The 15,344-nt window shown below is 36.9% G+C and overlaps 1 protein-coding gene across 4 annotated transcripts in view; it reads left to right on the forward strand.

The window, feature by feature from the left end:
• The window catches only part of Scgalpha (sarcoglycan alpha), a 31,678-nt gene extending 17,994 nt beyond the window's left edge, over positions 1–13,684 (forward strand). For 2 of the 4 annotated variants that reach the window (XM_071589955.1, XM_071589957.1), the window contains 2 exons: positions 5,966–6,121; positions 10,323–13,684. In XM_071589955.1, the coding sequence (XP_071446056.1) occupies positions 5,966–6,121; positions 10,323–10,398 (232 nt within the window). In that variant the 3' untranslated portion in view covers positions 10,399–13,684. The remainder of the gene's footprint in view (positions 1–5,965; positions 6,122–10,322) is intronic. The other 2 variants (XM_071589956.1, XM_071589958.1) reach the window with 1 other exon arrangement.
• The last annotated feature ends 1,660 nt before the right edge of the window (positions 13,685–15,344 follow it).

Genomic DNA, 15,344 nt, shown 5'->3' on the forward strand with positions numbered 1-15,344 from the left:
AATCATTAGCCTTGACCAAAGCAAATGATTTTTGCCCTATGAAATTGTTGCATTGAAATGCATATCAGCGGATGACTCCGTTAAAAGTTAATGTTGTGGAATATCCCATTTTCTTGGAAATTTGAGCACTCCAAGAAACACCCCCACCCTCTCTGTTACTTGGTCGCCATTCCATGCTTGTTGCAATGGATAATGATCATCAAATATTGCCTTGGAACAGAAATGCCCAAAGTATTAGTCAGAAATTCAATAATAATTATCATTGTACTCGTCACCAATTGACAGCTAGATGGTGGAGATGCATTGATGGCATTCTCTACCAATTGTTAGGAGAAACAACTTGACCTATTCCTCTGTACTTTTGTAATGATGTATGCATGCATTCAATTAGGGTCTCTAATGTTTTGGCATGGGTGCTTCATCTGGACCATCTCGGGGTAGTTGTCATGGCAGAGTCAACCTAGGAACAGGACCTTTCAGTGCGATCATCTCTTTGCAAGATATTTTGACTTTAGTCCCATTATACATCTTGCTGCTGCTGTATTTTTTTCTCTGAATGAAGCTTGGGTGGTTTCATGCATGTTTGAATTAAGGTTCATCAGTATTGGTCATCAATATGTTAATTTAAGCTTTCGAACATTTTATTACAGATTTTTCATGGCATGTTTTTTTACATATCTCTACGTGGCACACACTGGATATTTAATGTTTAGTATCATTTGTGTTCAAGATGATGCTGGATTCATCTGTTCCATAGAATCTAGATGTTCCTTGAAGCTGATAAGGGGTAGTTGAAATTTCATTTGTCAAGCATAAGTTTTATTTATATTATTTATACATAATATGAAACATCTATATTGGTGAATTCTGAATTTTGAACTGAGGGAGAGGGGATATTTATGACTTTGAAAAGAATATTTCTTATTCAACTATATTTTACCAGAAGATGGACCTGTTGTGGCTTATGGAAACAGCCAGAAGATCTTATGGGGTGGTTGGGTGGGAGGAAGGAATAGCAATCTCACATATTTTGGGTGAGAATGGGAACAAATATAGATGCCAAAAAAGTGTTTCATTTATAGAGTGAAAAATAAGATGCTGTTATGGGGATGAGTTGAATCCAAAAATTTTTGCAGCCCAAATCTCTTTTCTCATCATATTTCTCATTTGATTTTTTTTTGCTTTGAATTTCAGGACCTGACTATTTTATCGATTGGACAACAGGATTAAATCTAAATTCGATTCTATATGTTAAAATATTTATTTTGAATCTCTTATGGCTGCATATTGCAATGTACCTTCGAAGCTTCCACGTTTTTGTTTTAATTAAGCTCCCATTGTTTACAGTGCTTTAAAACTGTTTTGTTGGTTAAATGAGGAGCACAATGTATTTTTCCGCTGCTCTTTATTTTGGTGCTACTAGTTTCAACATACATAATCATCAGGTACCAGGAACATGAACCTCCACCAAGTTGAGCCAGAAACCATCGAATACTGTTTTTTTGCTTAATCAATCTTCATAACTGACAGTGTATCATAATTAGACTCACCACAGTTACTAAGTCTGCATAATCCTGCCTGTGAGCTGAAGTAGTTCTTCAGTGAATGTAAACAGTATGCCCCTTGTTGAAGTCACATGATAACTAATTTTATGATACTTAGTAGTGTGTAATATCACACTATGGTAATATGGGTATGCATTCTCACGCATAAGCACATGGCGTACACTGCAAAGTCTGTACTACAGCATCACTAACCTAAGTGTAGAATTTACTAAAATATGAATCTTTAAATAATAGCTCTTTCAAATCCTTTTATTATTAATAATAAATCAGCAGCCATCTTACTGCTGGGTTCTAATGTGCTGATAGCAGCATCTACTGGCTGTGATTACTACAAAGGCACCCAGCAGAGAATATGAATCACCTCTCTGCGAGAGCATATGTCCTGCTCAGCAGACTTCACTAGCCAGAGTGTGTTTGCATTTGCAAAATTATTCTGCTAACAGCTTCCTGCATAATTTGAGGATGCCATCGCAAACAGAATTAGCATAGCTACCCTGAATTGGTCGAGTTCTAGGTGTGAGTTGCAAATATTTTCTCGGAGTTGATCGTACTTGGCTAGTCAAAATAATGGCATGAAATATTAAAAGCAAACAGTGAGAAATGTCTCCCTATAAAATTTTGGGACTTTTACTCAAAGCATTTTCCACGGTCTTTTGTTGAATATTTATGCCATGAAAATACTTGAGAGCAGTAAAATATCTCCTAGAAATATTTTTCAGATCAAGAGAAAATATAGTATGAGGTAAACATTAAAGTCTTTCATAAAATACCTTACTTCTTCCAGATACTTGCATATAGGTTGGAAGATTTTTTACCTGTCTAGTACATGAGGCTGACCACCACTTGGTAGTTCGGGAAATCAGGGAAAATTTGGAGGGATGCAATTTCGCAAATCTGATATGGGAGTCAGAAATTCCCCAAGGATGATACCCCTCTCAGTGTTGAGATCAGGTTGTGTCTCTTCAGCCATCACACATGAAGGCCCTGGCAATACAGACTGCACAGTTGGCCAACTGGCTTAGTTAATACTGGTGGTATGCAAAGCGATTCTACATGTTCGACAGAAAAAAGCATGGGTTCAGATTGCAACCACGGGGGAAAATTGTGTCAAGGAGAAGGGCAGGTTTGTTGCAAAATACAGGAAAAATTTGAGAGTCAGGTTCCAGAACATGCGTGGCCACCCAGTGCATGTTTATTTACTTAATTAAATTTAAATATTACAATGTTCTTAATCACATATAAGGTGTAATTTCATTGTATTGCAGAAAAATGTTGAGAAACTAATTTTTTCATGCTGGTGCTGTGCCTAGGTGTCACTTCACTGTGGTTCATGCTTTCTTTGTCATTGTTTATCATATGCTTGAGACGTCCTGGTGGAAGAAAGGAAGTGTGTGAAGAGCATGGGCTGATGGGCAGTCAGATTTAATCAAGGGTGGTTGGGACTTCCCAGACCGGGAGGGGGTTCTTGGAATGGCAACGGGAGAAAAGAAAGAGCTACTTGGGGACTTGCCTGGTGGATTGGTTGGGTAGACATATTCATATTTCTTGAGGGAATTTGACTATTTTTCATTTTCATCACAATGAGACATCAATTTGAGGATTGGTTTGTAGCAGATCTCCAATCAATGTATCCTGTTCCAATCTGCTAATCTCTTCATTCCTGCACAGTTCCTTGCAATGGCATTTTCCGTAACTTGCATCATATGTACAATTTTATTCTTATTTTATTCACCCTAGACCTACCAATGTCTCTCTTCCCATCCATGATTCCTTTAGCAATCATCCTCAACCAACTGTCGTGCCTTAGGATATGTCCTATCAATTTCCCTCTTCTTCTTATGTCCTCTATAAGCTGCTCTCTTTGCCCTCTCTTTGAAGTACTTCCTTATTTGTTTCCCTGTATCCATTTTATGTTGATCATTCTTCCACAGCACCACATTTCCATCAGCCCCATTCTTAATTTCTATGCAGTTCTATCCCAGTCTCACATCCATAGATTAGAAGACTCCATGAATAGGTTTCTATAAATCACTTCCTTAAGCCCATGTTAGTGCTATCTGCTGTTAGTAGTTGCTCCTTTTTATAGAAAGCCCTCTTTGCCGTCCCTATTCAGCTTAGTATGTATACCCTTCTTGCTTATCCCATCACCAGTGATATTGGTGCCTACTTAGCAAAATAAGTTTGCTTTTTCTATCCTGTCTTTCTCTGGTCTTATATAAGGGGATTGAGATGGTGTGGGGGCTATCGTACTGGCTTCTCACCCAGAGGGCCCGGGTTCAAATCCCGGCGGTGTTGAATATTTTTCAGAGGTATCTCAATCCCTACTTGAGGTGCTTTGTGGAGAGCACTTTGAGTGAGTATGATGTCCATCAGATAGGATGTTAAACTGCAAACCCCTTGGTGTCTTTCGACAAGAGTAGGCTAATGCCAATGCCAGGTTTCTCTCCACCCTTTCTTTCCCATCCATCCCTAATGGTGCAATTGATCTTAGCTGTCAGTTGCCTGCCATAAAAACTACTACTAACAAGCAAAAACGTTGGTCCCAAAAATGACTCTCTTATTGAGCATCTTTTTGCATAACAAGTGACAAGGAGAGGGAAATTCTTAGAATGATTGCACGCCTGCTACTGCAGTATGTGTTTAGCACTCGTTCCGCCATCATCTTAGTGCCACTAGTGATCAGACATTTTTTCAAACTTGATTTTTGTGCAAAGTTTTAAAAAGGTCCCCAAGGAAAAATCCACAAAGAGACAGCCTTGAGAGAATAAAATTAATGACAAAAGTTGTTTCACTAAACAAGTGTTTTTCTTTATGAGAAAGATCACAGAACAAATTATGCTCATTGTATGAGGTTCCACTGTATTGCAATCCAGTCTCCAAGTATAATTAGATTTTTTCACCCCTTACATTTTTATTGCTTTGGCGATATCATCATATACCTCCTCCACGTCATCAACATCATAGTCTGTTGTGGGAATTTAAACTTGTACCCCTGGGGTATCCATGGGTTATGCTGCTATCTTCTCCATAGTGATTTTTTCATTGTATGTCAGAAGATATTGACTCATTGCATCAGTTTTCCCTTCTATTATGTCCATTTCATCTCTGATCCCCCCACATCCAAAATCCTTATCACCATGCAACTAGGCCAGATGTCACGCATGCACCATCCTCCCCACTCCTGCCTATCCCAAACCCGCTAATCGATTCTTTGCCATCCCTCCTGTTGCACCTCCTCACACGATGTAGTGTATCTGCTATTAATCCAACCTCTGCCCCAATGCATACATATGGCAAAGTACCACATAGGTTCACATAGTATCAATAACCACGGCATATCAGGCAAACCTTCCCTGTCAGCTGGCCCCCCAGTCCTAAAACATGTTTCTCTTCATAATTTCTCATTCAATAAGTGTTACAACATTTCTATAATTGCCTTGCTCACCCCTACCAACTCTCCGATCAAACTATACCCCTCAAGCAGGCCTGCAAATATTGGAGCTTTCCATCACCCATAATTCAGTGTTGTTCACAAGGTCAATTTTTCCCCTCGCTCTTTTTTCTTCTCTTTCCCATCTTTGAACTGCCCAATCAAACCCTTGCCCCTCCCCCTATCTCATGCCTCCCCGGTCCTCTCTCTCACCTCCTGAAGAAAATTGTGTGGGACAAAGGTATGACAAGCATAATATATAAAACTCAGGAAAATGAAATTCACATAGGAGGAATGAAATTCTGTGGCATGATAAGCCTTCTGATGAACCATAATGATTGGAAAGGAACTTAATTATTTTCCCCATCTTAATTCAACTATGGTGATAAAATTTTGGAAACGCACGCTGTTCATCTTTTTTATTTGTATCGAAACTCTCCTTTAAATGTAAATGAGGAGAAATCTTACATCTTTATCCTCGTCCTTCATCTTTTGTTTAATGGTAATTTTTGCAATGTAAAGATTAACATGTACTTTGAAAATTGATGTTAGAAAATTCTTTGTAATCTTTCGGCTTTCAAACCAAATATGGTGTACTGTGGTCATTTAAATTTGCATAAAATAATATATGTGATGTTGAAAGTAACAGTCGTGTTAATTTAGTGATGATTTGTGTGATCACATCATGAGAGAGAATAGTCATGTCATGGTCCACGACATCATTTTCTCCTTTAGGTTTGTTTTGCATGATAAACTTCAAGTTCTTTTTGCCTACTTACGGGAAAATTTTTATATTTCACCGTTCTAGTTAATCAAATTTTTTATGAATTTCAGTTACTCTGGAAATTTAGGTCTTTGTTAACATATGAAATGATTATCTGTAAATTAATGGAATTAGTTCATGTAAGTCCATGAATCATTCTCTGTCATTTAGATAAAATCACTTATGGATCTTTTTTTTTCTGGCTAGAAGCAAAAGGCTAGATGAAACCCCTGCTGTGCAGATGGTGCAGTATGAAGCTGTTCACCGTGCCACCAGAACCCTGAGGTCTCTCTCTTCAAACAGGGCCTCACCTTCACCATCACTTGCCTCAAGCATGACCCTTCCCCTCTCTAGCTCTCCAAGGTGAGGAACTCATTGGTATGCATTTGAAAAGCACCAGCTGTTGGCTCTTTTAAGGCCCTTCAGTTGTGCCCCAGTGTTAGGGAAGGCGAGCGACTGAGAATATTGAATTGTGAATGTGTTCCTGGATGCCACCAGGTTGAAATGTTGAGAAACCCAGCTCAGTCACTTGCCATTGCTTTGCCTTGCCTTCTCCATTTGTGGGAATAGTATGGATTACCTCCCTGCACTCACGGTAGGTTGCCTCTAAGAAATTGTATCAGATATTGATGGAAATCCAACCAATCTGGGCTGTTATAATGGGAATTAAGAATGTTAAAATGGTAATAATAATTTTTTCATCATTTAGCCTACTTGTAGTAAACTCTTTATGATCCATGTGCAGATAATCTATTTTGTGGATTATCCATACTACTATTCTCTTCCAAGCACCTTTGAAATTTTAATAAAATTACAATTGTAAAGAAAATCAAGTGCAATGAAACTTTGAGTTACTTTTTTCAAAATACAAACTTGAAGCACATTGCCTTCCTGAAAAGTTTTTAATTTCACTGAATTAAAAGTTGTCAGTAGAATTTAAAGTTTCAATGTAGACATTTTTGTACTATCCATAATTTCCTATTATCGCCTACCCAGAATTCATTCATTAGTCCTGAGAATACTTAATTCTTCTTAAAGAGGGGCAAATAGATAGTTTTACCATGCAACATATAAGTCATTAACCACCTAAAATGTATTGTTTGAATTGGTATCTTATGATGAATATATTCTCTGAGCCTATCATGATTATTTACTTTCTCTTTTAATCTAGACACACTCAGTTTTTTCTCATTCTTTTTTCCTCTTAACCCGCACAATTTCTCCAGTTGCAACTTAAGGCCAGGCGTAGCCTGCCTAATAATGATACCACAGGTTAATTACTTGGTTTATTAGTATGTGCTCTAGTTTGGGAGTGCTCCTCCATCCTGAAGGTGGTCCCTGGCAAAGGGATTGACCCCCACAGAAAACACTTAGGTGGCAACTTTTTGAGAGTGGCATTGTGTGGTAGTGTGAATGTTCATCAAGTCCATACTTATCACTTCATGGCAATCGTCCATATCTGGTGAGTCAGTAGTCCTTGATGGAGGATTAAACTTCCCTGCTCACCATTCCAGCCTGGTGGGTTATTTATCGCTGCCTACTGACAGAGATCTCTAAATATGTACCACGAGAAAATGCCAATTACTGGTAATGTGTTTTGTGGAAGGTTCCTGGTGGTATATTGATTCTCACATAAACTTTCATGCAGCAGAAATGTGTGTATTGTGTTTGTGACGTACAAGTGGGTTCATGTGGATTCCAAAAAACCTTGGAAAGTTACAATTCATATGATTAGAGTGTGTGTGTGTTTGGTTGATTTGTTTGTTTCTGTGTGCCCTTAAGCAGTGTTCCGACTTGTGGTGCCAAATTTTTTTCTGTGATTGGAGGATATTCCCCTTTCAGTTTCAAGCCTGATTCTTTATTGGGGACAAAAACTGTTGAAGATGATGTAAATACTGCGACATATTTTAAAACAACTTCAATTATTGAGGAGTTATATTATACCTTAACCATGCTGATGATATAATATTTGGTGAAAGATCTGGGGTGAGTAAAGAATTCATAGTTGATTTTGTTGGTGACTTTGAAGGTAATGATGTAATGGTCGAGGGTAAAGAGTAAGTAGGAACTAGTGGTTGTAGAAAGCTGTTGACTAGAAACAATATAGATGTAAAAGCCAAAGTAAATTATGACTGAGACACTTGTTGAGAAATTGATGAGAACATATTCTAGAAACAGAAGCAATGACACTACTAGTGCTTGCTGAAAATCTAGTTGAAGTGAACACAAAGATAATATGAAACCCATTTAGGTGTCAATCAAGAAAAACAGTATGCCTAAGGAAAGCAAGGGCATTGAGAAATTTTTAAAGTATCCCAAGAAGTAGAATTGGATGTATGACCTTATATGGTTGATTAACCATTGTTGGTGATCATGCTGTAGAACATGCTGGTAGTGAGAGCTATAAATGCAAGGAAAAGAGAATAATGAGTATCCGGAGAGAGACTGGTTAGAGAAAATAAAGGAATATACCAGTAGATGAACCTGTCAAAGAACATGACATCACAGTCATCATATTGATTTAGTGAATAGACACATCATGAGTGATAGAGTGATAGCAGTAGTTATGGTCAATGGTGTGAGTCTTTAGAAAAGGTTGACAAAACAAAACAGCCACATCGATGAATATCAAGGAAGTAGGCTGGGGACTGTAATAAGTTTTTATATGTATAAATAAATGACTATTGAAACAAATCTTGGGTTTGATGTCACTCTAGGCAGCAATCGTTTTTGAAAAACAGAAAGGCCTCTAGGAAGAAAACAATGCTGATGAAAAAATATAACTCACAGGGCTTGATCCATGATTGGGCAATCCCTCAACAATTGGCACCTATAGGACCAGGTGAGTGTTGTTGCCAGCAGTTTCTTAATACATATATCCAGGCGGCAGGAGATACCAGGTGGTCACTGGAGTAGGGATGTGGTATGGTGGAAGGCAAGGACAGTTAGTGAGGGACAAAAGCTATTTAAGAAAGGAGCAAAAGGAAAGGAGAGAGACAAAGAGGAATCTGTGAAGGTGTATAAAGGTATAAATGTGATCATTTTTTCAATAGCTCAAAAGATGAGGTATTGTTGTGCTTTTTTTAAACAAAAAAAGGTTTTGGAAGGGTAGGGAATGGTTGGGTTGTCTTTCTATGGTGAAGAAAATAAATGGGGAAGCATTACCGAGGCCAGTGTGAAAGTCATGCAAAGTGACGTTGGAAGTGTCAAAGATGGTTAATACCTCATTAACATTGCAGAAGTTAATTGGGTATAGTCAAAAGGAATATTTAAAAATTATTCGAGTATAGTTCAGCGAGAAATTGAGAAAGAGGGTTATCCCTGTCAGGGCAATTTTTCTAAAAATACAGGTGGTTGAATTGGAAATAATTGTGGTGTGTGCCAAGGCTGGTAAGATGTGGGTTCATTTATTTTAAGGAAATCTACTATTTTTTATTTTAACAAGATTCTGAGGATTGGATGAGTTTCATTGTTTGATATTGTGGGGAATAAATTTTTAACATTGTGAGAGGTAACAATTTCTGTGATTTATGTATTTGCAGTAAACAAATAAGGGTTGTGCAGTAACATGGTATGAGAAACCAAATATTATAATAATAATATTTTTACTGTCTACTGACTATATATATCATGTAGGTAAAGTAGTCACCAAACACATAGAATAGTGCAAAATACTGGTAGATTTCAATGCTATAAATGTGCTTCAAAAAGGGCATATAGAGTATGTAATAGAAACATAATGCACTACAACTGTCATTGCAAAATTCAGTCAATCAATGGTAACACTTCATTAGAAGGAGGCTCTTGTGTTTCTATTTGGTACTACATAATTTAAAATTTGAAATAGAAAGGAAGAATGTCCTCCAATGGGGCCATTAAAAAATTTAGCACCAAACATGGGATCACTGCTTGGTGATGAGTGGAGCAACAAAGAAAGCAACTACACACACACATAAGTACATCCTTCGGTTATTTACAGGAAAGTTAACAACCTGCCATACATATATAGTGAAGTTATTCATTAACCTGTATCTCTTCAGTGATCTGGGACACATCTGCACTAACCTTTCATATCATTGGGCAAACATCTCTTAGTACAATTAGTCTTTTGGTTTTATGTGAAAATGCAATCCATAGTATTTCTATGTTAGCAACTAGGTAGATTTTTGGAAGGTTTTTGTGCAGAAAAGAAGGGATGATTGCTTAAGCACCACATGCATAATTTCTGTAGTTTGTAATTGAGAAATATTTGCTGCAACTGTGGACTTTCATTGTAAAAGTTTGCACTGTGCCATAGCTTCCTTCAAGTGCTCTCATTCAAATTCAAGTGGGATATTTATAATGTCATAAGTCCTAATATTATGTACTTTCATGAAAGGATGGCTCTTTTAAGAATACCTATGTTTGGACATCCCAGCATTTGTATTAGATTACAGTACCCTCCACAAATAAAGAAACTACCTATATTCAATATCTTTTTGGTTTAGAGGAAGTATTGTCTTTGCTGTCATATTTTCCTCAGTACAGTATAATAGTTACTAGTCCAAATCACTTAATATTGCAGGCAGACAATGGAACGAGGTCTCCTGCATCATCCCAATCCACCTCCTTACAACAGTGGCAGTGTGGGACGCCCTTGAATGGACCAGAGAGGCTGTAGAGAATATTCTAGTCACCACAATTGCATAGTAATCATCCAGAAGAAGAGTGCTGCAGGATGAATTGAACCAATAATTGCCAAAGTAGATATCAAAGGCATTGTCTCTATTTAAAAATGGAGAGTGATGTGTGTTATTGTTGTATGTTTAGGAGTAATTCAGTCATTTCAATTAATTTATATCATTAATCATGCCCTGATAATTAAACATAAACAAAACGTGTTGTATATAAGTGTTAATAAAATCTTTTATATGTTGAGAGACTCTAATGAAAATAATGCTCTGCTAAGCTTCTGGTGGAAGCAGTTCTCTGCAATGATATTGCTTGCTAGCTTCAAAAGTTGCCTTTAGTGACATCTTGGAATTCGATATGAGGAGTGGTGGTGGACTTTTCCTTTTACCATGCTCTTCATGTACATTCTGTAATGATATTGGTACCTCTGTCGATATTAGAACTGCCTCTCTTAAGGTTCTATTTGTATGTAACTGTTTCAGAGCACCTAAAAGCTCTGGAACTCTTCAGATACATATACATCTACACAATACCCTGCAAGCCGCCACAAGGGTATGTGGTGGGGGATGTTAATTAACCAGTCGTACATGCACAATGGCTATCATATTACCTCCACACACATTAGTTTGAATCAGATAAAATTATTTGGTATTGACCTGTGTTATGCTTAATTACTTATGTGGAGCATTATTAAAAATTATTCATGGGGACCATTAGCATTGAAAATAAATTCAACTTGAGTGTCTACCGGACCTTACCATTTGTTTTTGAATAGCAGATACCCCTTTAGTGTGTGTGGAGTACCAAATCAATTCATAAGGGTAAACTACCTTTAAGTGGATTTTACTTTTACACAATGGAATTTTTTTCATAAATAGATGCCTGTCCAACTTACTTAGCTCATTTCAGTTCATATGGCATCTATATTGCTCCCTAACCCTTAAATATAGAATTGCAAAGACACCTCATTTTACAAGTCTTCCTCGAAACATGAATCATGTTAAACCGTATATATCCATCTTACAACATGAAAAAAAATGTCATTAATCACATGAACAAGATTCAGGTTTTAAATTATTTTTATACTTTAGTTTACAATTACCAAAATCACAAAAAATTATAACTCAATGGCAGAAGTACAAGTACAGAAAACTATAAATATGAGAAATTGCTGTTGTACCAAAGAGTACTTCTTAGTGGGGTATGTTGTAATACACAACATATAAAATAGTGTGGAAAATAAAAATCCATGCAAAATTACTTGACACAAGTACTGGAGCACTGAAAGGAGATGGATTGTGTACTGATTTCCCAGCCCATAAGATGCACTGGCACATTCAAGGCTAGAATATGCAAAAAATACTTGGGTCAGACAGTAAAAGATCAAAATATCTTAATGTTAGCACTTAATACAAAGAAAATGGATTCGTCACATTAAAAAATTAGCAAATATGTCAAAATGTATTCATTGTAGTGTCCTGGAAATTCATTACTGCTGCTAAATCATTTCCGCAGTTATTTTCCTTGGAGTTTTTGCTTTCCTAAGGCAATACCATCTTCCATAAAGTGCATTGCTTATTCCATGCTATGAAAAAGACATTGTGATTGTCTTTTAACTTTCTGTGCTAGGACTTTTTAAACCAATCGCAAGTACTAGAAATTGATATTTGTTTCATCCTTCCCATCTATGTCATGTCATGAGTTGGTGCCTTATAACCTTTCTTTGTATTCAAGTGGCAGTTTTCCTGCCATTGTAGTCCTGGTATGCATACACAGGCAATTTCTCTTCATGAATCCCTCTTGTTATGATGTTGTCCCAGAAAAATTGGCAATAGACATACCTATCACTAATTTTTTTGCTTCAATATAAGTAAATTTTGTTGAAACAGTAACTCCCTTCTTCCTGTGATTTATTATAGAGTTCGTAACATATTCCTCAACATGTTTTTTTTTTCTCCTATCTGCATTCACGAAATCAATTTTCTGCTCCCTCCATTCTCGTTTCATCTTCTCTGTTGGAGGTGGGCCGAGAGTTTCAGCTGCCCTGTTTCCATATTGTGAAGCATAATTCATGACTTCAAGTTTAAATGCCAAACCGTTTGTCAATCTCAATATTTTCAAATCCCATGTGGTTACTCTTATTGCACCTTTTTATGCAACCCTTAGTTTCTGTCATTATTTTGATATTGTCAAAGTTTGTATTATAGGTAACCATTTTCTATGCCTTTATGACAGTGTCACACTGCTTACGGATGAGTTGCTATAGACTCCTAGAGTTTATTGGGAGAGACAACGAACAGATGGGTGGTATTGCCAGTGGCCCAATGCGCATAAGTTTCACAGCAGCACCACACGAGGGGTTACTAAATGCACTACATTTCATGCATACATGATTTTTTGGAAATTTTTGTAGGAATACACCCGAGGAAATGTTTAAACTGCATTACTTACTACTGTCTAAAAACAGAGATATTATTGAAATTAGTAATATAGGCTGTCACTTTCCATGCTTGATATAAGAAAAAGTACTTAATAGTAAGTATTTTTTTCTGGCAAATCAGCTTGCATCATATAGGCTAAAGTTATACCAGAATATCCTCGGCTAATAAGAGGCAGGCTGATTTTATTTTTTATTGGAGTCTATTGAGCTGGGAAATACAGTGCTTACCCTACTCCATCAGAGGGATGGCAAGGTATGGAGGAAGGTGGAAAGACATAATGGTATTAAAGTGTGGACAAATACCAAGAGCATTTTTTCCTTTATAGAATATGAAATCTTTCCAAGAAGTAAAGCCTAAATCAATTCATTGCAAACATCATTTGAAAGTCCTAGTTGGCCGATAGAATAAAACCTCTCATTAATGGGCTCTGAATATGTCCAGTCCTTGAATATACATAATTTTAAATGTTCAGGGTAGCTCTCCATATCAATTAATGCAATAAAGAAAGTTAATGTTTAAGTTTATCCACCATTTATCATACATCAATGTGCTATTTGAAATCAGAAACCTATGAATATAAGTATCACTGTATGTAGCAGAAGATGTTATTGATGTTATGATCAAATAGTTTGGATGAATAATGGCAATACTTTGCAAATGGCCGAGTGACAATTTTGTGGTAGTTTGATGATTTGTTCTCCTAGGGGACACCTCTGTGACTGTGTGGAAAATTTAAACTTGTGATTGGGTCTTTCCAAATCTTTAAAAGATGTAGCTTTTGAAGTCATTTTTAGTGTTATGTCCTTAATATGTTTCATGAAACATGTAAATATTAATAAAATAGTAAATAATGATTTATTATTAATTCTATCGTAAAATATTTCTTTCAAATGTGATATTTACTTGTATTAGGCTGACTAATGAACTGTGCTGGACCTCTATCCTACCTACAATCTGTCTAGTTCATATTTAAGAGTTAAAAGAGAAATGTTTTTTTTTAAAAAGATCTCTTTGTGCCCTCCACAAAGCACCTCAAGTATGGATCGAGGTACCACTGAAATATATTCAACGCCGCTGGGATTCGAACCTGGGCCCTCTGGGTGGGAAGCCAGTATGAAAGCCACTGAACCATCTCATGAAAAGTGAAAGATACAGAGGAGGAAGAGTTGCGAGAGGAAATGGAGGATAAAGTTTCGCGTCCATGGGACCAAAAGAGGAAAAGTTCATTAATATAGCAGGCCCAGAAGAATGGTTTTAGGGTTTGTTGGTGGAGAAAGGTATGTTCAAAGGTATCATCCTGGGAAACCATGACTGGCTCAGCGAAAAGAACTGGCCCACCTACCCTGATGTGTGAATTTCACATGCCGTCAGGCTTAGTACTGGGTGAACTCTACAATCATATACTAATCCGACCTTCGGATTGATTACTGTGTTTATGGTATATATATATATAAATTACTCATGTTAGGTGAGACAGGGGTATCAGTAAGATTATACCTGTATTATCATTAGGTGCATATTTATGACCTGTGCAATCAATTCACACAGTTTCCTGGGTGCAGATGTAGATTCCGATCATATGTTAAGAAAAATGAAGGGTGGTATCCAATTCATTTGGTAAATGGAAGTATAATGAGTAAAATAATTAAGTGAGGCAGGAAAAAATCAAAATGAAGGAAGCATGGTGTAGGATTTAGTGCGAGGACAGGGAAAGTTACAGAGAAAGGGTGAAATTATCGGGTATACAGGAAAGTAAAAGCACTGTCATAGCGTAAGAAGAGAAAATCCATGACAACAATCTAAGCTAAGTCAGAAAAAATTTTAATTGAACCAGGGAAGATTCAAGAGAGATGGGAGGAGTATACATGGGAACGAATTGAACGATTTCAAAATAAAACGCCCAGTGCGAACACTTTCAATTGTACTCTGCACTTGTATGTAACATCTCGACCATTTTGAGATTACGACTGTTTACTAGATGCCTATAGCTTTCAAGAATGCCGATTGCGACCTCCAGTGGAACTACGATATGGCGGGAAGTTTAAATTGAAATTTGTCTGGATTTAAGTGCTGCACCCTGTATATAGTTAAGACATTAGGCCAGCAAGCTTAAACATAGATAAAGGATATGACTTAGATGAGGATAGCTTATGTCCAGGTTTACATGATGATGAGATATAATGGGGATTTAGAGAATTGAAATCAAATAATGCATTCTCGCAGAACTTCTCGAGAGTTTAGGAAAATATAGTTGAAAGGATTTTTATGGTCTAATTTATATTACCTATGAGGAAGGAATTTGGCTGGAAGATTTTATCAGATCAATGTTAGTTCCCATCCAAAAAAGGCAATGGTAACATCATGTGAGGACTAAAGAACAATAAGTTTGATTTCACATGCAGCTCAAGTCATTCTCAGGATCATCAATTAGAGGATGAAGAAGAGAGCAAATGATTACTTAAGTTTGGGTTTAG

This window comes from Hetaerina americana, unplaced genomic scaffold (genome assembly GCF_022747635.1).
Source record: "Hetaerina americana unplaced genomic scaffold, ioHetAmer1.1.p SCAF_4, whole genome shotgun sequence".
NCBI classification, from domain to species: domain Eukaryota; kingdom Metazoa; phylum Arthropoda; class Insecta; order Odonata; family Calopterygidae; genus Hetaerina; species Hetaerina americana.